The sequence below is a fragment of the Balaenoptera musculus genome, chromosome 13 (genome assembly GCF_009873245.2).
Source record: "Balaenoptera musculus isolate JJ_BM4_2016_0621 chromosome 13, mBalMus1.pri.v3, whole genome shotgun sequence".
Classification (NCBI taxonomy): Eukaryota; Metazoa; Chordata; class Mammalia; order Artiodactyla; family Balaenopteridae; genus Balaenoptera; species Balaenoptera musculus.
In genome coordinates this window covers 9,831,831-9,857,000 of record NC_045797.1, presented here as the reverse complement: position 1 = coordinate 9,857,000, position 25,170 = coordinate 9,831,831, and the positions used below count along the sequence as shown (strand labels likewise).

The window sequence follows — 25,170 nt, the reverse complement described above, 5'->3', positions numbered from 1 at the left end:
TCTGGCCGTTTCCCACGTGCAGTCCTGGAGGGCTGCCACCTCTTTGTCTCCCTGGGCGGCAGGGGAGGAAGTTGGGCTCTGAAAGCCTCCTGGAGGGCAGGGCTGGAGGCTTGACTGCAGAGCCACATTCCCAGCACTCAGACGTCAGGGAGCGAGGCTGCTCCCAGGGTCCCAGCCACTGGGTGCCCCTCCCCCAAGGCCGACCCAAGGGAGAGGGAGAGGAACCCTCAGCCCATGCGGGGGGGCTGGGCCTCAACTACAGGAGGGCTCCCAGGGGCCTTCAGGGAGGACCACCCCTCCAGATCCCTGCCCTAGAGCCCTGGAGAGGTCATCTCCCATTCCCAGACTCCCCCAGGGCTGGGGCAGGAGATGGCAGCAGGCAGAGTCAGGGATCCCCCGGCAGGCCTGCCTTCCCCCGACAGACCTAGAGGGTCCCGCTGTCCCCAGGAGCTCTTGGGGGAGCATGACAGGGAAGGAAGGGGCAGAGGGATAGGCTTGGGCCTTAGACAGGGTAGCCAGAGGGGCTGGAAGACAGGGGTGCTGCCTAGAGGGGCCAAGGGTTATACAACCTGGCCACCCTGAGCATAGAACGCCCTCCCCACTTGGGGGCAGAAGCCAGAGGCTTGACCTCTGGGTGTCCTTATGAAGCGTTTTCTGGGTGCACGGGCTCCTGGCAGAGCAGGGTTCCCCAGAATAGCCTAGACGATTGCTGGCTGGTCTTCTGCTTCTAGAGATGAGTCTGGGGGTACAGCGGGCACTTGGGCCTGCCAGGACTGCTCCAGGGCAATGCCAGGAACCACTGCTCCAGGCCTTGACCTTAGGGAAGAAGCTGGGGGCTGGGGGGGCCTTGCAGAGGCGTCCACACCAGAACTCCTCAGGGCGGGGGCCTTCCACACACGTGGGCTCTCTTCAGCCCCGAAGCCACCGGGGTCAGGGCTCCTGGATTCTGCCAACAGTGCCTTCAGGAGCTGCTGCAGGTATGGTCTAGAGGCGGGAGTGGGGCTCCTACCATCACTGTGGGTCTGGAGCCCTAGAGGAGGAAAGACTGGTTACCCCAGAATCACGGAGAGGCAGTGTATGGCAGCTGCAAGAGCCAGAGCCCCCTTCAGCCTCGGCCACAGTGACCTAGACCTCAGCTCACGGGATGCGACAACCCGCCATGCTCCTGCTATGCTACTGCCCAATGCCTTCGAGACCCTAACTCCCAACTGCCCCTTAGAGACGAGGACCACAGAGCCATCCCACTCCCTCCCCGCTTGGCCCCAGAGGTCACCAGCAGAAGGTCAGGCCACTGGGATCTTCCATGACCTCCCACCCACACCCCCGGCTGCTCTGATGGTCAAACCCCAGATCTAGCATTGCAGCCCTCGTCACCCAGACCACCCGGGGCTGCTCTGTACAGGGCAACACCTCACCTCTCACCCATATCCGAGGCCTATTCCAGAACCTTTCCTACACTTGCAGCTACGCCCAAACCCAGGGCGCCAGCAGGACACACGTGAGCACCACCAGGCCCGCGCGCTCAGTGGGGTGGGTCTTGCTGGCCCTTCACTGCCCCGCCCGGACCATAGCTGGCTGCCACCGGCTGCTTTGTAAGACTCTTCATTTCAGGCCCAAGTGATCTGGCCAGTCGGCCCCATCCCCCCTTCAGCACTGCCCTCATCCCTGTCAACCCTGCCCACCCACCAAAGGCTTCCCGATGAGCCGTATCTTCCGTGCAAGGACACTGACCAATCTGAGCTGACATGCTTCAACCAGTGACTTCACAGCCCAGTCCCTGCCTGCACCTGCCAAGACCACACCCGCTAAAGTCACGGGTCCCGGCTGCCCACCCTCTGACGGCCGCCTCCTTTACTTCCAGCCCACTCGCTTCAGTATCACGATCCTTCAGCCCCGCTGAGCCCCCGAACCCCTTCTTCTTGCTCCACAACCTCCTCACTTCCAAACCCCTCTCCTCACCTGGCATGGCTTCCACAGCCCTCGGTGCAGCCCCTCCCTTGGAGACATGCCCAGGCGCCTCGCCCTCTGTCAGAGCTGCCCACAACACCCCAGTCCTAGAGGACCAGGTGACTAACCTGCACCACGCCTCTGCCAGCAGCCCAGCACCAGCCGTGGCCCGGCCATGTGTCTCTCACGGGTTTCCTCTCCTGCTCTCCAGTCAGCAGCTCCACACCTTTTCCTTCACATCCATCCTCTTCTCCCCAGCCTCTCGGCTGGAGACCTCACCTCACTCTTTATGCCGTCAAAGCCTGGAACGGAGCCCCTCATCTGCACATCAAGATCTGCATGTGGGGCTTCCCTGGTGGCACAGTGGTTGAGAATCTGCCTGCCAATGCAGGGGACGCGGGTTCGAGCCCTGGCCCGGGAGGATCCCACATGCCGCGGAGCAACTAGGCCCGTGAGCCACAACTGCTGAGCCTGTGCTCTAGAGCCCACGAGCCATAACTGCTGAGCCCGCATGCCACAACTACTGGATCCCGCGTGCCTACTGCCCGCGCTCCGCAACAAGAGAAGCCACCAAAACAACAAAGAGTAGCCCCCGCTCGCTGCAACTAGAGAAGGCCCACACACAGCAACGAAGACCCAACGCAGCCAAAAATAAATAAATAAAATAAATTTAAAAAAAAAAAAAAAAAAAGATCTGCATGTGAACTCGGATCTGATCCCATCTTCTTCCTTCCCATTAGGTCCAAGGAAGCTCCCCAGCTCCCAACAAGAGCAACTCCTCCCTGAATGTTCTAGATATTTTTCTGCCCACACCCCCCCGAATCCATTCCCTCTTCTCCACTGGGTCATTATTTCAGTATCCAAACTTGCTGTGTGTCCACCATCTTGATAAACTTTCCATTGACCCATGACCCCTTCTAGCCACCTCTCAATTCTGTTCCTCATGTTAGTCAAGCCTCAGATAGTTACCCACAAAGCTCTTGCCACGTCTCCTTTAATTTTTAAAAAGGTATGTAATGTTTGATATTATACATAGGAAAGAATAGTCTACGAAATGATGCTGGAGCTAGATAGTCACATGCAAAATACATAGGATTAAATCTACATGACCTCGAGTTAGGCAAGTCCTTCTTAGATATGACACCAAAAATACAGTGATAAAAGAATAGATAAGTTGGACTTCACATCAAAATTTTAAATGTCTATATTCAAAGGACACCATCTAGAAAGTTAAACTATAACATGTGAGGAAATATTTCCAAATGATATATCTGAAAAGGAACATGTATCTGGAATATATAAAGAACTCCTACAACTCACCAGTAAAAGACAACCCAACTGAAAAACGGGCAAAAGAGTTGAACAGACATTTTTCCAAAAATATACAGATGACTGATAAGCATGTAAAGAGATGTTCAAAGTCATTAGGGAAATGCAAATCAAAACTACAATGAGGGACTTCCTTGGTGGTCCAGTGGTTAAGACTCTGCGCTCCCAATGCAGGGGGCCCAGATTCGATCCCTGGTCAGGGAACTAGATCCCGCATGCTACAACTAAGAGCCCGCACACCGCAAATAAAAAGAGCCCACACACAGCAGCGAAGATCCCCCATGCTGCAACGAACACCAAGCACAGCCAAATAAATAAATAAAATTAAAAAAAAAAAAAAACTACAATGAGATATCACTTCACACCCACTTGCGGTGGTTATAATCAGAAGAATAAGTGTTGACATGGGCTTGCCGAAAGTGGAACCTTCATACGTTGCTGGTAGAAATGAAAAATAGTGCAGCCAATTTGGAAAACAATTTAGCAGTTAAATATGGAGTCACCAAAGGACCCAGATATTCCACTCCTAAGTATATATCCGAAGGAAAAGAAAATATATGTCCACATAAAATCTTATACATGAATGTTCACAGTACCATTATTCATAATAGCCTAAAAGTAGAAATAACCCAAATATCCTTTGATAAATGGATAAACAAAATGTGGTATATCATTCAACAACAAAAATGAATGAAGTATAGCTGACCCTTGAACAACACAGGTTTGAACTGCATGGGTCCACTTATACATGGATTTTTTTTTTCCAGTAAAATATTCTGCAGTACTACACGATACATGGTTGGTGTATCCAAGGATGCGGAGGACTGACTGTAAAGTTATAGGCAGATCTGACTGCACGAGGGTCAGCACCCCTAATCCACGGTGACCAAGGGTCAACTGTACTGATACACACGACAACATGGATGAACCTTGAAAACATGATGCTAAGTGAGGAAGCCAGTCACAAAAGATCACATACTGTATGATTCCATTTATATGAAATGTCCAGAGTAGGCAAAACTATAGAAACAGGATGTAGATTAGTGATTGCCTATGGCTGGAGTTGGGGGTACACACATGCAACAAGACCTAGGAGTAGGGTCATGGGGTATATACACTTCAACTTCATAAGATATCAGATTGTATTCCAAAGTGGTTGCAGCGATTTACACTCTTATAGCAGAGTATGAATGTTATCATTGCTTCATATTCTTATTAGTATTTGGTAGTATCTGACTTTTAAATTTCTACCAATTTAGGGGGTATAAAAAGGTACTGTGGTCTTTATTTGCATTTCCCCAATTATTAATGATGTTGAATATCTTGTGTTTCCCAATTTGGTTTCTTCTGTGAATTGCTTGTTAAGTCTCTTGCCCATTTTTCTACTTTGTGGGTTTTTTTCTTACTAAGTTCTAAAAGTTTTTTTTTTTATATACTTTGAGTACAATTAGTTACAAAAATTCTCTTCTGATCTGTAACTTGTATTTTCACTTTTATGTCTTTTAATAAATAGTATTTATTATGATCAATGTAGTTGGATTTTTTAATTTTTCCAGCTTTGTCTCATGTTGCCTGTCTTATATGAAAAAATCCTTACCTATTCCAAGGTCATGAAGACATTTTACTATATTTTCTTCTAAAAAGTTACAGAGTTTTTTTTGGTTTACATGGAAGTCTTGTATACAACTAGAATTTCTGTGCATGATGAATTAGGAATTCATTTTTTTAAATGAATAACTAGGGACTTCCCTCGTGGCACAGTGGTTAAGAATCCACCTGCCAATTCAGGGGACACAGGTTCGAGCCCTGGTCCGGGAAGATCCCACATGTGGTGGAGCAACTAAGCCCGTGCACCACAACTACTGAGCCTGCGCTCTAGAGCCCGCGAGCCACAACTACTGAGCCTGTGCACCACAACTACTGAGCCTGCATTCTAGAGCCCACGAGCCACAACTACTGAAGCCCGTGTGCCACAACTACTGAAGCCCACGCACCTAGAGCCCGTGCTCTGCAACAAGAGAAGCCACTGCAATGAGAAGCCGGCGCATGGCAACAAAGAGTAGCCCCTGCTCGCCGCAACTAGAGAAAGCCCACGCACAGCAACAAAGACCCAACACGGCCAAAAATAAATAAATAAAGTTTTTAAAAATAATAAGAAAATAAAATGGATAACTAGTTGTCTTTAGAGCTATTTAATGGCTACCCTATTCTTTCCCTAGTGATCAATTCCCCTTTATCAAGTGTCCACTTCTGAGGAGGATTCATTTCTGAACTCTCCATTCTGTTTCAGTGGGCAATTATCTACGCTTGTACCAATGCTACACGTTTATATAAAGGTATTTTATATACATTCTGTGTACATATATGAATATATGCATTTATACATTTACATGCTATATATTTATATATATAAAGACATTTTATAATCTACATAACTTCATGTCTGCCAGGGCAGTCCCTCCACTTTTTTCTCTTCAGGAGTGTCTGGGCTATTATTGGCCTTTTGCGTTTTTAATACAGATTTTAGACTCACTTGTCAAGATCTCCAAACTTATTGGGATTTTCAGCGGGAATTTATTGAGTCTGTAGATCAGTAGAGAATTACATTTTTATATTGTCTTCCTTTTAATATGATACATCTCTGTATTTACTTAAGTATTCTTTAATGATTATAATAAGGTTTTTTTCCATAAAAGTTTTATATAGCTTCTGTCAGATTTACTCCTTAGGGCTTTATCTTCACTATTATAACGGTATCTTTAAGAATTATGTTTTCTAACTATTGACATACAGAAATAAAACTGATTTCTATATATTGATTATATTTACTTTTTAAAATTCTTATTAGTTCTAGTAATTTGTTTATAGATTGCTACTTTCAATGTAGTCATCTATGAATAGTGGCAATTTTTGCTTCCTTCCCGAACCTCAGACTTTTAATTTTGTCATACCACAATGGCTAAGACTTTCACTACATTGTTGAATAGATGGGACAATAGTGGAAAAACTTGTCTTGGTCCCAATTTTAATGTTTTGACATTAAAAATGAGTTTTGCTCTGAGTTTTTGGTAAGTACGTTAAAGTTAAGAAAGTGACCTCTATTCCTATATCTAACAGTTTTATAATCGTCAGTGAGGGTTAATTTTTTCACGTGCTTTTTCTGCATCTCCTGTGGTGAGGCCCTGGTGATCTGCCCCTGCTCACCTCTACAGCCTCACCTCCTAGCACTCGACCCTCGCTGACAACACCTCAACACAGGAGCCTTCGTTGGCTCCCCAAATCACTCTGTCCCGTCACTCACCTTTTGCACGGGGGTCATGGCCAAGCGGGCTGCAGTCATAAAACCTGAGGACCCGTGCGATGTCAGAGGTGCTCAGGTTCCATCGCTGGCCAATTTGGACGCTGGAGGCCCAGAGTGGCGTGATGGTGGGCATCCCGCGCCGGCTGAAGGCGAGCCTGAAACCCAAGCAGGCAGGGGCCTGAGTCCAGACCACGGCAGGAGCTGGCATGGCAGCGCAGAGGGAAGGAAGCAAAGAAAGGGGCTCCTCACCTCCCATAGTGCATCACTGACGAGTAGTCATAGGGCACCAGCATGTTGCTGCTCCGAGATTTGATGAAGTTCATTTCAAAGCCTGAAAAAATACTTGGCGATGTGGGAAGAGGGCCAGGGGAGGAAGGGTAGGCGATAGGGGCTTTCTGGAAATGTACAACCTACCTGAGCCTAGGGGTCCAAAACTACAGCCAGATGTGCATCTCCCCACCCCCGCCATTGATCCCTGATCCCTGTCTCCTCCGTGCCCTGGGAGGGTTCCAGACCTGCACCAGCTGATGTGCAAGCACAGGGACTTGGTGGCTGGCCCGCCATCGCCTCCTAAGACTTCTCTCCACCTCTTTCTCCTCCTCTCAAGCTCACCTTGTATGAGACTATCTTTATACGACCTGCAGCTTCCACGAAGTCACACGCTGCTCAGAGTGTCTTGGACGCCCCCTACCGGCGACATAAAGTGCCTACTCCCCACCCCAGCCTTAGAGGCCCTTGAGCCCATCACTTGCGGTGGGGATATCCCGTTCCCAGAAGCAAAGCCACCTGCTCTCCCTGCCTCGGGCCAACAGCACCCGCACCCTACCCCCACCCCCAGGTGTGGAGTCCAGCCCTTCGCCATCGGCCAGAGCAACTGCTTCTCCCTGTCACTTGGCTCCTCCAGGCCTGGGAGGGGCTAGGTTCCCTCCCTCAACTCCTGCCCCTCACAGTGAACCTCTGAAAGAAGAGCTGCGCCCTCCAAACCCCCCAGGCCCAGCCAGCCACCTTCACGCCCACCCATGGTCACCAGCAGCCTCCTTACCACTAAAATGGAATTCCAACCCCTTTACATCCCATCACCTGCCTGAAAACACCTGCCCAGTAGAGGGCTTAGTTCTTCCTTTTAAAAACCTTTAAGTTATTAAACATAATTTTAATAGACAATAGATTCATCTGGTTCAAAAATCAGAAAACGTTAAGATTCATAATAAATCTCCCACTCCATCCCCCTCCTGAGTCCCCGCCTCCCCACCTCCAGTTAATTACTGTTATTAGTTTGCATATTTTAGCAGTTTGTTCTGTACATATTAACTAAGTACAAATGTATTCTCATTTTTGTCCATTTTTAAGCAATTTTTTCCATTAGGGTAGCTGGTGTTTAACTTGTTTTATTGTTAAGAAACAAAAGCAAAACAGCTTTTCAGTTTATTAGTGCTGTTTGTTTTCTAACTCATTAATTTCTGCTTTTACCTTCAGTAATTCCCTCCTGCTTTCATTTTTTTCTTAACTTGGATTGAAATGCCTAATTTGTTCTCTATGTTTATTGATGTATTTGTCTACACGTTTTCCCTGTGCATTGCTTTAGCTATGAACCATTGGTTCTAATGTGTTTTCATGTTTTAAGAATTCCTGCAATTTCTTTTACTTCATAGCTAAAAGAAAGGTTTGTTGGTTTTTAAATTTTAATTTCCAGTTGGATAAAGTTTTTCATTTTGATTTATTATTAGTTTCTACTTTTTACATCATGATCAAAATGTTTGTATTAACTCTACTTTTTCAAATTTGAAGTTCTTATGGCTATCATAAGTTTTTACCAGAATTCCATGAGCACTTAAGCTTTTTTTTTTTTGGTCGCACCATAACCAGGGATTGAACCCGTGCCCCTGGAGTGGAAGCGCAGGGTCCTAACCACTGGGCCACCAGGGAAGTCCCTCCATGAGCACTTAAAAGGATTAGAGTCTATTTTCAGGCTATGGTGTCACTGTCTCCTCCCCACTTCCCTAGACTAATCTCTGATCTCAAGCTCCAACCTCCGTCCCCCTGAGAGGTGCCACCCATCTTCCCATCCCCTTCTTGGGGTGGAGGGGGCGTCCATGCATGCATCTTGGGCTCCACCCCTGACCATTTCACCTGGCTAACCCCACAGCAGCAGCAAAGGCGCTCACCCCAGAAGCCTCCGCTTACAGGAAGCCTTCCAAACCTTCTTCTGTTTCCATACCCCCAAACCCAAGTCATCACTTACCTCCTCTGCTCCCCTCCCTCTCGAAGCAATTGTCTGGACTCCCCTCACCTCCTGCAGCAGGATGTCCCCCTCTGCCAAAGGTCAGGGTCCCCGCATTGCTGGAGTCGGGTCCCCGCATTGCTGGAGTCAGATCCCCGGCACCATACCCCACACCCAGCTGCTGCTCCCTGGCATTCAGTGCAGTGGCCCACTCCCCAGACCAGCCTCAGCTTTCCCACTGCCACCTTTTACAGCCTGGCCTCCCTGTACTTTCTGTCCCAGGTGCCCATCAGCACCCGTCTCACACACACCGAGCCCCACAGGGCTGCCCTGCGCCTCTTGCGTCTGACACTTGGCCCACTACCTCCAGGACTTCTGTCTCAGCTCAGCGCCCCAGCTGGAACACGGTCTCTGCCCCGACTCCACACAGCAGTGTCCAGAGCATGAGGGGCAGCTGGTTGAGTATGAGTGAGCAAGATTCCTAAGACCATCAACTCCATCCCCAGGTAACTGCCAGTGTCCGTGAAGAGAAACGAGGCACAGAGCAAATCGCTGCCCTAGCTCAGGGTAACTGTGGGTGGCAGTGAAGGCTCAGGGCCCAGAGCTGCAGCATCTGGACTATTCTCCAGGTCTCGGAGGCAAGCAGGAACCCCACCTTCCCCATGGGAGACAGGCAGGGAGTGGGGAAGATGGACGACCACTCCCAAATAGCCGGGCAACTCCTCAGGCCTGGACCATGCCTCCTGCCACCTTCTCCCAGCAGGACTACCTCTCCCACCCCCCCACCCCCACCCCCTGGCCTAGCCTGGCCTTTCATAATCCGGCTCACCTGGGAGGATCTCATTCCAGTTGACACGGATGTAGCGGTCCCGGTCGGCTCGCGAATGCTCGTGCCAGAAGCCCAGCACGTGCATGAGCTCGTGCAGGACGATGCCCAGGCCCCTCTGGAGACAGCTGGGCCCCAGGGATACCACTTGCATCCCTCCACTGCATCCTATGCTCGAGAAGCACCTGCAGGGCCGTGAGAGTGCTGGGTGGGCACCAGCCCAGAGAATCCGCAGACCCAGGACCCTCACCCCTCCTCCCAAGACCTGGGATAAGTGGGCACCAACAGCTAGTCCCCATCCTGGGCTCTAGTCCCGAGCCTGCTGGCCCCAAGTCCCCTTACTGCCTGGCCCTCTGCGAACCCCCTTTCCAGCCTGCACTGCAAGGTGTTGGTGGGAGCCGATACTAACGTGGATGACGGAAGCAGCTCGTTATGTGAATGTCCGGACGTGGGGAGCCCCAAGTCAAAGCTCTCACCCACATTCTCTTAGGCCCCTAGCAAGCTAGGAACGCAGTATTGCCATCACCCCCATTTCAGACAGAAGGCAGAAGGGGCTCAGAAGTTAGGGGGCTTTCCAGAGTCACCTGGTTCCTGCACTGTGGAACCCAGATCGGAGGCCAGGTCTGTCTCATGAAACCTGCACTCACTCCCCAGGCCACAAAATCTCCCCAGAGATGGAGCTGAGGGCTCTTTAAAGGAGAGTCGAGCACCTCCTTGCCCACGTCTCCTCCACCTCCTGCCCTGAGTATCTGTAGGTCCAGCTCGCACTGGGTAAACCACTCAGATGGGCAGGGGTACTCTGGACCCGGGACAGAGGCCCAGACACAGGTTTTTGACAACAGCTTTGTTAATTCCAGGCTGAACTGAAGACAGCTGTGGCTCTCACCGTGCACATGCACGAGTACACACACTTGCACACATACCCGGAAGCACTTACCCAGACATGGGGACGATGGAAATGAAGTCCCTCTGGCCCTCGTAGGCAACAAACCTGATGCACGTGAAGCGTTCAAACTCAGCAAACGCCTCCAGGATGACTTGGCGGCTGGGCTTATCTGGAGAGGAGACACCCTGGCTGACGCCCCAGCGCAGCCGCTAGAGCCCTCGCAGCCCCTTGGAAGTCTGCACTTGGGGAGGGAACCAAGCTTCAGATCACTCCCCCAAAATGGAATATCTAGAAAGGGCAGTGCGTTGGTGTGGGGAGAAGGAAGCAGGGTTCCAGACAGACCCTGGCTGTGCGACCTTGGGCAGATCACTGTCCTCTGGACCATTTGGTCTTGAAATGGATCAGACAGTCCCTAGATGTACCTTTCCCATCAGCTCCTCCAGGATTTTAACCTCCCAGCTCAGGGGCCAGCAGGGATAGAAGCGCTTCTGGTAGAAGGGCTACTTGGGTGGTAGCGGTAGAAGGGGCGCAGAGATACAGGGGAAGAGGGAACAAAAACCCAGAGAGGAGCCTGGGCTGCATTGGGAATGAGGGGCTGGCTCACTCACCATACTTGCTGGAGAGCAGGAAGGGGACCTCCACTACGCCGCCGTTCTTGGGCCACTTGTTGTTGGTCGCCGAGAACAGCCGGAAAGGACTCTGAGGAGAGAGGGCGGCTCAGGGACCCAGGTCAGCCAAGCTTCCCGCCCCCAAGCGTGCCACACCTCCAGCCATGGGAGCCCAAAAGATGTGAGCAGCAGACCCCCCTGGGAACATGAGGGTGGCTGGTCATTAGAAGTGGGATAGAAGATGGGAAGTCAGAGGGCCAGCTCCGTGAGTTACGACGCACAGCACAACCCTTTCTTCTACATAACATAGAACTTACAACTTATTCTATCAAGAAGAGAAACAAGACAAAAGGAAGAGGCTGGGGCCTCCCTGGTAGCGCAGTGGTTGAGAATCTGCCTGCCAATGCAGGGGACACGGGTTCGAGCCCTGGTCTGGGAAGATCCCACATGCCGCGGAGCAACCAGGCCCGTGAGCCACAATTGCTGAGCCTGCGCGTCTGGAGCCTGTGCTCCGCAACAGGAGAGGCCGCGATAGTGAAAGGCCCGCGCACCGCGATGAAGAGTGGCCCCCGCTTGCTGCAACTAGAAAAAGTCCTCGCACAGAAACGAAGACCCAACACAGCTAAAAATAAATAAATAAACTTGAAAAAAGGCCACAAGCAAAATTATTTAAAAAAAGGAAGAGGCTGGCTAGGAATCCCAGCACCCCAGGGGGCCTAGTTCAGAGGGGCTCAGCTCCACCAGCAGCCCCCCCCGACCCCGCTCCTTCCTGGAGCACAGCAGCCCACAGAGCTCCTCTGAACCTGCAGGTGGGAAGATGGGGACACGGTCCTCCTCGGGCTGATTCTAAGGCAACACCCATGGCCTTAGCAACTTTCTTTATTCTTCTGCCAACTCTGAAGCCTGGGCTTCAGAGCACCCCAGCACGTCCTGCCCCACTGGTACCAAAGGTTTTACTGGATCCTGCTTTTACCTCCGGCACTCACTGGGTAACTGGGAACAGGGGCCTTGCGCTGCCCCGGGGGTTCCCGCCCTGCCCCAGGCTGGCCTTCAGTCTTCGGCCCAGCCTTATGCTGTGCCATCAGTGGACAGCCTCAGACCTTGCTCACACCAGGCCACTGTCCTATTCCGGAGACTTCTGCCCACCCTCGCCCCAATTTAGGCAAGTGTCTCCTAAAAGATGGCAATGCAAGTCGCCCCGATTCCCATCCAGGCTTCTCCCTTTCTGAGCCTGCCCCCACCCCTGGGCAGGATGGTTTCTGTGTTACTTCTTGTTCCGTCGTCCCGAGACCATCGCTCCCACCCCCGATGTTCCCCACAAACACCTCCCTATAGCCCCACCAGCCACTCTGCCAACCTGTGCTTACCTCTTCCTTTGTCCCGATACTCCCTGAGCACCTCCCCCGGGTAGGGTAGCAAGCTGGGTCTTGAAGGTCCAAACCCCCTCCTTCAGGAAGCCCTCTCAGGCTGACTGCTGCCACCACCCCAGAAGTCACCCTCCCTCAGGCTGGCTTATTCCTAACAGAACATTCGCTCTGACTTTGGCAAGAAGAGCTACGAGCAGCAAAGATGGATCCCTCACACGTCACCCCCCCGTGATGCCAAGGGGTGGACTCAAAGGCCTCTGACACTACCTGTGAGGTTATTTACACCCACGTGTGTGCACGCACGCTCACACTCACCGGCCGGAGGATGTCCCCCTCGAGGAGGAAGCTGCTCTCTGGGGTTTCCTCTGGGATGAGCCCTGGGAAGGAAGGGAGGGGTGCATGTGGGTCCATGCCCTCCACAGCACAGACTCGAGGACAGGCCCAGGAGAGACCTTGGCTGCCAGGCCAAGCAACCCCAGGGTCTGTCCTCCTTCGGGCTCTGAGGCCGTCACACAGGCAAGTGACCTCAGGCAAGTCACACAGCCCCTGGGTCCCAGTCTACAAACGTGTGCAACGCTTCTCAGCCTGATCGCACCCTTCCCCTGCTCAGACGGTGCACTTCTCCTGAGATCCACACAAGCCAGGTCCAGGGACTTCCCTGGTGGTCCAGTGGTTAGGACTTCACGCTTCCACTGCAGAGGGCACGGGTTCGCTCCCTGGTCAGGGAACTAAGATCCCGCATGTGAGCCCATGGCGTGGCCAAAAAAAAAAAAAAAAAACATCCAGTCCCAGCTCCTGCGTCTGAGGCCCTCTGCTCTCAGGAAGATGCCATTTCTTCCAGCTGTCTTCATCCTCCGCTCCAGCCCAAGCCACACTCCTCAGAACACGCCCTGGGCTCTCCCGTCCCACCTCACCCTCTACCCATCGGTGTGATACTCAGGACCCTTACAGTGGCAAGTGACAGAAACGCCAGCCTGCACCACCATAGGAGGGTGGGTACTGGCTCCTGTCCTCCCCTTCCCCCCTCCCCCTCCCTCCAACCTCGTTTTCTGCCACAGCTGGCAGCCCTCTCCACAGCCTCTTTACTAGGATATCAGCCCCAGCAGGAATCTTAGAAGAGTGCCTGGCATCCTGGAGGTTGGGTTCCCCAGAAGCAGAGCCTGAGCCAGGGAGCCATCTGCAGGTGATTGATGGTGGGAGCAGGGAGAGCTGGAGAGCACTGGGGAAGAGCCCCAGCCGGACCCCATAGGAGCTCTGGACCCCAAGTGGCACCACAGACTTATCCCACCTGGAGGCATGGGGCCAGACCCACGTCCTGTATGAGTCGCTGTGGCTGGGCCGCCCTGGGCAGGGGAGGGCATAGCTTCCCAGGCATCCCTGGCTGAGGGTCTCCAGCTGCGAGGCCTTAGCAGCCAACATTCCCAGCAGCTGGGGAGGGTGTAAGCCTCCCGGTAAAGGGCTTTATGGCCGGTACTACACTAGGCTCACAGGTAGCTGGGCCACCAGCAGCCCTAGCAGAGAGAACCCTCCACAGCAGCTGGAAAGCAACGCCAAGGAAGCCTCAGATTGGTCTGAGGATGGCCAGAACCAGTCACAGCGACCGAAAGGTGGCGAACTGCCCTGCTCAAGCTTCCCACAGAGGAAGGGGAGGGGCAGACCACATCCGGCAGATTCCCATCCCCTACGGCAAGGTCTCCCCTACCCCTTACCCCCCAACCCCGTTCTGAACGCCAGTCTTTACTTCTACCGGCTTTGTCCCAGGTTATCTATACGTTCTCATTCTTCAGCTGAAATCCCCAGGCAGGGAGGCCTGAGACTCACACTTCCTGGTCTTTGGACCTCCCCCCCCCACCCCCCCACCCCCGCCAGCGCCTCACACCTGCAGGTCATCCTGCACCCGTTGGCTGACCTGTTTCCAAACAGCCACTAATGACTCTATTCAACGCCAGACCTGGCCTGATAAAAGTACGGGGCCCTCCATTTTTTTTTATAAACCTCTGGTTTTCCCCCTTCTTATAAAAGTAACAACCCAGTAGAGAAGATGCAGAAAAATAGACTCAAGAAGTTGCCCGTGATGGTGGTGGTGGGATGAATTGGGAGATTGGGATTGACATATATACACCAGTACGTATAAAATAGGTAACTAATAAGAACCTGCTGTATAAAAAATAAATAAAATTCAAAAAAAAAAGAGAAGCTGCCCGTGGAGCCATTACTCTCCAAGACCCACTAAGAAAGCCGGCTCATTTCCTCCCAGCTTCTTCTGCTCTCTGAGCATTCAGCACAGTTTTCACACGCCACACGGACAACTTCATACCCCAAGCCCCAAGAGAAGACACAGTGCCCTCACCTTGGTTAATCGCAGGGATGTCCTTATCCCAAGACGTCTGGGTCTCCTCAGGGGTGAGGTCTTCTGAGAATCTGGTCCCACAGACTCCTGAGCAGCGAGAGGCCGAGGGCACTCCTAGGATGAAACCTGGCCCAGACACACAGGTACATATGCACGATGGCCAGAGTGCCCCCAGTGGTGACACAGGATGACAGGACATGGGGTGGGGTGGGAGTGGGGTGTCAGACGGCAAGACCCAGGCCCTTCACAAAGATAGGTCTCCAGGAGGGAGTCCTGGGAGCCCTCCTGGCCTCCCCTGTCAGCCCCACCTGCTGCTGAAGCCTGAACAACTTTGAGGAAGGAGCTCCCTTAGCGGGACCAAGACTGGACTTCAAAAGGCAGCCCCTGGCTCTGGGAAGTCTGGGTGTGTATGAGGCAGGGGAGGGAGCAAGAAGGAGGAAGATGGGGACAGACCTCAGTCTCCAACGCTGACAGCTGGGTGCGGGCTAGCCTCAGACCCTGCCCCCTGCCCCCCTCGTCAGCCCAGGGGTCTGGAAATGGGCTCAGCCTGGGCAAGCCTGGCATGGCCAGCAGGGCGTGAACGCCTGGAGTGTCACTCCTGCCCTCTCCTGCCAGGCAGGCCCTCTGCTCCCAGCGTCCTCAGGAGGTCCTCCCCGGGCCCCCCAGGAGCTGGTTTCTAGGAACATCCCTGGAAGCCCGTTCTCTGAGCCATGCAGATCAATTCACATCCTCTGCGGGCTCCAGCCACGCCCTCTGGCCGCCCCCAGGACTCCGCAGGCTAGAACCAAAACGCCAGGGGCAGTAGGGCGAGGCGAACCACTTACCCGGCAAAGAGAGCAGAGCTAGCACCCGTGGCCAGAGGCCTCGCCCGCTCATGCTGCCGGAGATGGGCCGCTCTGGCCCCTCAGCTAGCAGGAGCACCAGTTCCCACGAGATGAGGCAGCCTAATTACAAACTTATGGTCAACGCTCCCCCCCCCTTAAATAGAAGCGTTTCCAGCCCTCACCTGCAGCCCCTCCCAACCAACCCCACCTGCAGCCCCGCCCTCTCCTATCTGGGCTTGGCCTCCCAGCCCAGGCCCGAGCCTTCCGGACCCTGGTCAGATCCTTCCCGGCTGGGCTGAAGTGGGCGAGAGGGTGGGGAGGAGCCACGCGCTAGGCACCCTGCGGGGGGTCCCACTTGGGGGTGTATCTCTTCGCAGGTCCCCTCCCACCACCAGGGGGCAGAGAAACGTCGCAGAAAAGTGAGAGCCGGCAGTGCTGGGTGGAACCTCATCCTCAAACCTGGGGAGGCCCCTTTCCTGCCCCTGCCCTGTGCTCAGACGTGGGGAAGACTACCTGAGACCCTGAGGCGCCCCCAGTCTGACTGTGGAAGGAGGAAAATGTCACTACGTTTTTATACGCTTTTATTGTAGTATACATACAGAACAGTAAACAATCACAAGAGCAGGGAGCAGTGAAACTCACAAACTGAACTCCAGGGACAACCAGCGCCCCCAGAGAAGCCTGCCTTGTGGAAAAGTGGAGCTTCTGGACACCTAGACCCTCACGTGGGTGCTACCCCTGTCACTCCCACAGCAGCCTTACAAAGTCAGCATTTTATCCCCGTTTCACAGGTGCAGGAATTAAAGCTCCTTACCCATATTCCCCCTCGTCTGTACCCCTTGGCCTCTCAAAAGGCCCATCCTCGGAGCCTGGTCACCAAGTGCCCACCTGGATTTAAATCCTGGAGTTGAAGGATCTGGGGACACCTTCCCCTCCAACGTCCGGTGAAGGGAAACGACAGAGCCGAGGTCGCTCGGCATCTTGCCCTGGCTGGAATCCAGTGTTTCTCAAAAGGTAGGGGTCGGAATCATGGGGAGAATGTGATGAAGACAGGTGGCCCAGCTGCCCAGGAAGGGTGTTAACATTCGTAGGGATGGACAGAGCTGACTGCTTCGGATGAGTGCTCGGTAAAACAATCATAATCATAATCACCCTGCTCGGGTAGAGAAACAGATTCGTAGTTAAGAAAGGCAGTTTGTCTTGAGGGCATTGTGCTCAGTGAAATAAGCCAATCACAACCGGACAAATGGTGTATGAGTCCATTTACATGGGCTATCTGGAGAAGTCAGATTCAGAGGCAGATGGTGGAACAGTGGTTGCCAGGAGCTGAAGGAGGGGGAAATGGGGAGTTGTTGTCTAATGGGTACAGTTTCAATTCTGCAAGACGGAAAAGTTCTGGAGATCTGTTTCACAATAATGTGAGCGAACACACTTAATGTTACTGAAGTGCACACTTAAAAATGGTACAGATGGTACATTTTGTTACATATTTTTTACCACAAGTTTTAAAATTCTAATAAATAAATTTAAAAGGAAGGGAGGGAGGGAGGGAAAGAAAAGAAGGGAAAGAAACGCAGTTTGCTTGAAAGGCCAACTTAAAAACACAGGGAGGGGAGGGTGCAGTGGTGGGGTGGAGACAGGATGCGATGAGGCAGGGGCAAGGGGCGGTGGGCAGCAGCCTCAGCCACCAGTCCTGTTTCGTGTGAGAAGTAGCTGGGGGGCGGGAAGGCTCCGATGACTCAGGGCCCCAGATGCCCCCCACCCTCCCCGAGCTGGGTGTGGGCCTTGTGGACAGGTCCAGACAGACCCACTCAGGGCCTGCAGAAGCCCTGATAACAACCCCTAGCTCTGCTCAGTCCCCGCCAGGGAGCACCTCACCCACCCCCAGAGCAGAGGAAACAAGGCACAGCGGGCAGGCTTCGTCCCTCATTCGGCCGTGTGGAGTGGGCACTCACCCCCGCCAGACTCCGGGCACAGGGCCAAGCAGACCACAGGCCCTGCCCTCACCAGCGGCCAGGCTGGTCGAGGTGCACAACTACACACCTGAAAACCTTCGCTTCTCGGACCTTCAGTAACTAACATTTCTGGGCTAAGCCTTTATCTGGATTGACTGGAGTAACTCTCAACACCACCCTAAGAGGTGGGAGCTAATGACAAAACCCCATTTTACAGACAAGGAAACTAAAACACAGAGAGGTAAAGCCAAACAGGCCCCCTAACTGTCAAACTACACTGCCCCGCTCAGGTGTGCCCTGCCAGCCACTCAGAACACCCGGAGCAAGAGTCGCCGTTCTGCAGGGGTGACGCCTGCACCGAGTTTGGAAGGACAAAATAGAGTTAGCCAGATGACACTCCGAGCGGCTGGGAGCATCAGAGAGGAGGCTGATGCGGGAGCCGCCCTCACTGAGCTGTCCCCGAGGGCCTCAGCACCCCCTGCTCTCGGGCAAATCACAGCACCCCCTTTCCAGCACCCTCCACGTCTGGCTCAGGCTGGGCCCATGTCTCATCGGCGGTCCACGCTGGCCACGTAACCAATGTTCAGTGAAGACACGGTAGTTGATGGGTGTGAAAAACAACTAAGCCCATCCCAGGTGACCTGTCCTCCGTACCAGACACCAGGCCACATGCTTTCTGGGGACAGCAAGGAGCTCTGGCTCAGGGGCTGCCATGACCCCCGGCAGGGACAGGCATTCTGAGACCTGGGGACCCAGCCCGGAGGTGTGGGAGAAGAGGTGACAGGCTGCACTGCCCCAACGTGGGCACACGTCACACACAGCCCAGGGAAGCCACACGCACGGGCACATGCAGACATGCAGGCATGTAGGAACATCCGGGACACATAGGTGTGTGCAGGCCAAGAACAGACACCCACGCCCAGAGGAAGAGCCACACACGTGGCTGCACACACACACACACACACACACACACGTCCATCCACATGCTCCAAAAATGTAGTGGGGTCTGACCAGGGCAGTGCTGAGTCCAGCTCTGAATGGTAAACACAGTCTTCTCCCCAACAGGACCAAAGCTGGTAACTGGAATAAGGCTGGAGCCAGCCTCCCAGAAACCATCACTTTCAGCTCTGGAGACAGAAGGCTGCCTAGGAAAGGACACCAGCACAGGGAGGACCGGGCTGCGCGGTGAGGTCACCCCCGCACCTTCCTCCTTCCATTTCCCAGACCCCGCCACACAAGGGAAGGGAAGGTCTGATTAAGAAACAGCTTTGGGGGACTTCCCTGGTGGTGCAGTGGTTAGGAATCCGCCTGCCAATGTAGGGGACACGGGTTCGAGCCCTGGTCCGGGAGGATCCCACATGCCGCGGAACAGCTAAGCCCGTGTGCCACAACTGCTGAAGCCCGCACGCCTAGAGCCCGTGCTCCACAACAAGAGAAGCCACCGCGATGAGAAGCCCGTGCGTCGCAACAAAGAGTAGCCCCCGCCCGCCGCAACTAAAGAAAGCCCGCGCACAGCAACGAAGACCCAACGCAGCCAAAAATAAATAAATAAATAAATTTATCAAAAAAAGAAAAGCAACAGCTTTTGAGCACTTCCCCAGGCACTGACTTGACATCAGACACTTGAGAAGTTGTTTCTCAAACAAAATAATATTTTATTGACACATCCTCAACCTCAATGTTCCGTATAAATATAAAGTGCTAAGTTTCCCACCCCCGCCCACAGGGCTGGGAGGAAGTGGGGGGAGGGAGTGTTAAATGTCAGTTGAACACAAATATGTTTCCAGCGCCAACACAGGCGTGAAACGCTCACGTACACACGCAAGCAAGAGGTCCAGACACAGCATCCGCATCACTTCCCCGAGCCCCACACAGGGCTCAGGCTCCAGGCCCTGGCGTGGACCACCCCACACGCAGGGCTCCTGGTTGTCACAGCTTGTTCCTTAGAGCCCTCAGGCTGCCAAGGGCTCCAACACGGTGATCGGACCAGTGGGAGTCATGGGTGTAGAGTCCAGTTGGTTTCTGTCAGAGGACAGGGGAGGAGGGAAGCAGACACGCCCTCCATCCTCCTTCCGGAATGAGGAATGACGGGCGGCCCTCAAACCCCCAGCAGAAGAGCACCAGGTGAGAAAGTCCAGCATCCCTGCATCCAGCGTGCCCACCTGGGGGCTTTTTGAACGCCAAGGAAGAGGCAGATCTCCCTGAGGTGAGGGGGACAGTGGGGAACCGGGGCCCCCACTGTCCCCAGGAATCAGGCAGCTCTGTGTGCCTCCGCCCTGGGGGGGGAGCCAGCATGGTGGGACCCAGCCTCAGTGACAGAGCACCTGAGTCTCAAACTGCAGCAGCTGCCCCATGAAACCGAAGTTGGGGGAGATGACTCCCCGGCGTTGCTTAACAAAGTCGAAGGCCTCGTCCAGCCTCACGCGGTGACTCTGTATCAGGTACGCCAGGCAGATGGTGGCGGAGCGCGAGATGCCCGCCTGGCAGTGCACCAGCACCCGGCCTCCGCTGTTCTTCACCGAGTCTGCAAGGGAAATGGGCGAGGGGGGTCAGACGGGAAGGTGGGCAGGGAAGGAGACAGGTGCCCCAGCCCCTTCCCCTGGGGCTCCACCAGGCCCTGGGGCTGAGGCCCGCCTCTTACCAATGAAGCCAATGGCCTCCTGGAACCAGGCGCTGATCTCCACCATCTGATTGTCCTCCACCGGGATGCTCTTGTAGCGCAGCAGGCCCTCGAAGTGGTTGGGGCAACTGGCTGAGACGTTGAGGACGGCTGTGATGCCGCAAGCCTGCAGCCCCTGCAGGTCCGACGAGTGGCTGCAGCTGCCCAGGTACAGGTAGGGCAAGATCTCCACAGGGCCACCCTGCACGGGAAGGGGAAGGGACAGTGGTGAGGTCTCAGCCCAGGCCTGGAGGGCTTGAACACCAGCGGGACAGAGACAGGGCAGACTGGCCCAGGCAAGAGGAGCTCTTAGCCAGGGATCCCTGCCTAAGGATCAGACTCCGGAATACCAGGAGGACCCAGGGGGACATACAGAGATACACACACAAAGATACACACATTCCCCTCAAACCCCCAAAGGATGCTGCTCACAGGACATAGGCAGACTCACAGAGATGCACACCAGCAACGCCCGCCAGGCACACACAAAGGTGTGCTCCCATTTGGGGGCGGAAACACACACACACACACACACACACACACACACCCCTAGGTGACCGTGGACATGGACAGAATCCTTCCCCAGAGGCGCCTACCCTGCATGACACTGACAAGGAGCCCTGATCTCAACTCACCTGGTCATACGAGGGAGCCCTGGGGTCGGAGCGGCTGTTTTCGGGCGGCATCGCGGGGCCGGGGGACTCAGAGCACAGATCGGGGCAGCAGGCTTGAAAGCTGTCGAAGCCTCCTGCAAGGAGGACCAAGACACGGTTAGCCGGAAGGGCCCGGCGGGGGTCGGGGACGGGGCGGGGAACGAGGGCGGGCCGGCGCTCACCCGGCAGGAAGCACACGGCGGTGGGTCCGGCGCGGGTCTCGTGCAGCAGCGCGGCAAGCAGCGCGTGGGCCGGGCCGTCGGGCTGGATCTCTGCCACCGAGGCGCTGCCCTCGTCCAGCACCACGGCCCGCGCCAGCTCCCCGCGGGCCAGGCGCGCCCGCAGCGCGCGGTCAGGCAGCAGGCAGGCGAGGGCGGCGGCGGGGGTACCGCGCGCGCGGCGCCGCAGCAGCGCGTTCCAGGGCACCGGCCGCGCGGCGCGCACGTGGCGGCGGCAGAAGGCCAGGAAGGGGCGACAGTCGAGCAGCAGCGTGCGCTCAGCCTCCCGCGGCTCCCGCAGCAGCGCGCCCAGCGCCGTGCAGTCCAACTCTCTCGCCGCCTCCAGCCCCATGTCTGCCGACCCCGTGCAGCCTCCTCTCCCCTCTTCCCGCACCTCTTCCTCTCCTTCCCCCTCTCCCCGCGAGCGCTCCGGGCTGCCGCGCTGCCCGAACCGTCTGTTCCGGGCGCTCTGTCCAGCGCTGGGGCTTAAGTAGCCGTGGGCCGGCCTCCCGGGTCACCATATAAGGGCAAAGCAGGAAGGCGTCGGCGCCGCCCCCGCGGCCTCAGGCGGGGCGCAGGCTGGGCGGGCCCGGGACTGGGACCGGCTCTGGGGGAGGGGGTGCACTGGGAGAGGAAGCCGGGCACCAGCTCTGAAGGGAAGGTGTTTGGCCAAACGCCCACCTCCCACCTTTGCGCCCCAGGACTCTTCCTGAGCGCTCCCACCCCTGGACCTGCTTCGCGCCGCTCGGTCCTCGGGCACCCGGCTACTCAGATAGATACAGGTACGCATCCCCGGAGACCTCGGAGCCCGTGGTGCCCCTCGCCCTGCTTCCTCTCCCTTTTCCCTGTTCCCTTAACCTCCCAGGGTTTCCCCCCTCCTAGGAATCTGCTACAACAAAAATTGACTTCTGTCTGTTGCCACGGATGATTTCCGCACTGGAGGATGGGGAGCCGTGCTTTGATGTACCTTTTCTCTTCTGCTTAGAGACCCTGGGCCGGAGGGGCTTTATTTCCCCTCCCCCTCCCCCATTTCATGGCTGAGACCACCACTCGGGGTTTTGCAGCTGCTCAGTGCCCAGAATGTCCTCTGAGCCCAAGACCCTGAGCACTGGCATGAGGAGGACGTCTGGGCCTTGGCATGGGGGGAGGCGGGGGGCCCGGGACGACTTTCCAGTTATTAGTGGGACAAGGGCTTCTTCCCCTGAAGCCCAGGGAAACCCCAGGGGCCCAGGGTGAAGCACTTCCCGAAGTCACAGGCCAGCTCTGAAGGGGAACTTTGCTGACGCTGCTGGGCTCTCCTTGGGGCCTTGTGGGAATTTCAGGAGCCTCACCAAGGGGAAGAGGGAGAAGAACTACCAGAATCTGCCTCCCCCACTCCCCCCGCCACGTCCTCCCTAGGCCTGCAGCGGACCCCCTGGACAGCAGGGACCCAGGACTGGACTGGAGCAAGGCGATGACCGTAAGACTGGGAAGCTAGTTAATCCGCATCCCTTCTGCCTGCCCCCAACTCAGCTGCCAGCCCTGGGGCCGGATGTGGTGAGCCCCAGGTGTGTGTGGGGGGACCTGGGCCCCTGCACTGGAGCAAGAGATGTTGGCAGCTGAACTCCTCCGAAGCAGGGACATTCAGGTACGTGGGGACAGTGCCCTGGAGTGGGAGCCACCCCCATCCCCGCCTTAGCTGCATGGGATTTTAGAACCCAACCCCCTAGGCTCCCACTCCCCTGAGTCACTACTCTGTGCCCTTTGTAAGACCCTTCCAGCCCTACTGCAGACCCCTAGGTCCAGACTGTCTTGGAGGGCTACCACTAGGACCCGTCATGGACCCCCAAGCCCTCCACTTGGATTGTAAACTGTAAACTCTTCCCCGTGGTGTGTTGATGTGTCTGTGTGTGTGTGTTGGAGCATCATCTGTTGCTGGAGACAGAGCTGGTAGCTTGTGTGTGCTGCGAGGGAGAGGGGATACGGGGGAGAGAAGCTGCAAGGACTCCAAAGAGTCTTGGGGCAGTTCACCCTCTCAGGCCTCAGTGTTCCCACCTGTAAGATGGGAGTGTATAATAGACCAACTGCTCACCTACACTGGTTCCGAGGCTCTGAGGCTGTGGCAGTGCCTGGACACCTGCAATGTTCCGTCCCTCCCTCCCAGGCCAGTCTGGAGGCTGATGCGGCAGAGCCCACAACAGAGCCGAGGAGTCTGGGCCACAGATCCCAGCGACTGATAAGGACCCTTATCGTTGGCATCAGCCCGGCAAATGACTTAGTGGCTGACTCCAGGGGTAAATTACAGAGCACACAAAAGGATAGCAGGTCCAGTCTTGCTGACCCATGGGGCTGCTGTCACCTGCTCTGCTGGGAGACATGGGCTTCCAGCTCCACGGGGAGGAGCAGAGAGGACTGGCCAGCTGGGATCCTGGCTCAGTCCAGCCGCGTAGGGGCTCCAGACCCTGGACTCCCACGCCGGGCTGAGCCTCTTCCCCCCCTGGGGAGAATGGCATGCACCTTGCTGGGAAGTCCCACGTGGGAGTGGGAGTGTGTTGGCAAAGGTTTGCGCTAGTGACACAGTGCCCAGTTGCCCTGCCCAGCGCTCTGGCCAGGACCAGTGACTTCCGCCCAAGGTGACTACATGTATGTACCCCCATCAATGCCACTGGCTTTGGGGTGTCCCCTTTGCAGCTCCGGAACACAGGCTCAAGGAGGCCTGACTTAGCCATGAAGGAGGGGCTCCCCTTGGCCTCTTTCCCCTATTCCCAAACTAGGGAAACGCCCACCCCCATAACTGGGTGAAAGCCCAAGCTCGGGGTAAGGAGAGAGTGGGAAGAAGATGGAACCCAAGTCCCACCCCCACTTCTGCTCTGACTAAAGATCCCCCCACCCTTGGTGAGTCATGGCCCCGGCATGTCTCTCCCCCTCTGCCGCCTCCCCAAGGACCACCATTCCCCAGCAGAGACGAGGCAGGGGTCTGGACGCGTGGGTGGAGAACGTGTGAGGAGGGGTCTCCGTTACACTGGCTGCCCCACAGGTCGCAGGTCCCGGAGGGATGACCCCGCTCCTCTTCACTAGGTGGTAAAGGGACAGCAGGGCCCAGGGATGGGGGGATGGTGCCATACTCGGGTTTTGGGGGGCTTTGTTTCCCTGGCCTGGCTGTTACAGAGCCGACACTATCAAGCAAGTTTGGGGCTCAGCGTTTTTTTTTAATTAAAATACCCAACTGGAACAAATGATGATTCTGTGCCATTCTTGTTTGTAACCATCTATTTCGATGGCTGTTTATGTGTCACTAGCCTCCTCCCTTTGGGTTTTGGGTCTTTCCCTGCCCCCCACCCCGCCCCCAGCCCCATGCAGAGCGGCTTCCCTTCCACAGAAGCACGAAGCTCTGTGCTGACGTCGCCTTGCGTTGTGTTGTGTTCTTGTGTTGTCCTCCCTCCTCCTTCCAAACCCATACCCCAAGCAGATACCCCTGGGAGAGAGGAAGGAAGGAATGGTGTGACTATGATCCTTAGGTCCAGGCAGGTATGAAGGTGAGAGTAACAAGTGACAGCCACCCCCAGCCCGCCTGAGCCGTGAGTCAGGATGATGACAGGCTTCCTGTGCCAGGCCTCTGCCGAAGGGGCATGGTGGCCACTCCCACAGGCTCCTGCCAGGCGAGGACAGTGACTCCACACTCTGCGACGATGGCCCTGTCCAGCACGGCGGGGAAGGCGGGGAGGGGCCCGTGAAGGAGAGAGTCCCCTTGGGCAGCCAGCCCTCAGCAAGGTAGACTCAGAAGTGGCCACATGTGGCTGAGGGGACTGGCGTCTGTCCCCACACGCATGTGTCCCATCACTGGGGCAGCCTTGCTGAGGACCCTCTCCTGGACACGATGGATACATGAAGAAGAAAGTCTCCTAGAGAACAGACTTGTGGTTGCCAAGGGACGGGGGGATGGGGAGGGATGAATTGGGAGTTTGGGATTAGCAGATGCAGACTCATATATAGAATGGATAAACAACAAGGTCCTACTGCATAGCACAGGGAACTGTATTCAATAAC

The 25,170-nt window shown here is 55.2% G+C and overlaps 2 protein-coding genes across 2 annotated transcripts; both read right to left on the bottom strand.

The window, feature by feature from the left end:
* Nucleotides 1-698: 698 nt before the first annotated feature.
* ASTL (astacin like metalloendopeptidase) lies at nt 699-15,711 on the bottom strand. The gene is made up of 9 exons (XM_036873775.1): nt 15,660-15,711; nt 14,836-14,961; nt 12,801-12,862; nt 11,119-11,209; nt 10,562-10,679; nt 9,628-9,809; nt 6,827-6,908; nt 6,578-6,732; nt 699-1,030 (listed from the first exon to the last, which is right to left on the bottom strand). The coding sequence occupies exons 1-9, from the start codon at nt 15,709-15,711 to the stop codon at nt 699-701; spliced, it is 1,200 nt and encodes a 399-aa protein (XP_036729670.1).
* A 3,537-nt stretch (nt 15,712-19,248) lies between these two features.
* DUSP2 (dual specificity phosphatase 2) lies at nt 19,249-21,587 on the bottom strand. The gene is made up of 4 exons (XM_036873274.1): nt 21,109-21,587; nt 20,909-21,021; nt 20,256-20,475; nt 19,249-20,138 (listed from the first exon to the last, which is right to left on the bottom strand). Exons 1-4 carry the CDS (start codon nt 21,494-21,496, stop codon nt 19,924-19,926), a joined length of 936 nt encoding a protein of 311 aa, XP_036729169.1. The 5' UTR covers nt 21,497-21,587; the 3' UTR covers nt 19,249-19,923.
* Nucleotides 21,588-25,170: the final 3,583 nt, after the last annotated feature.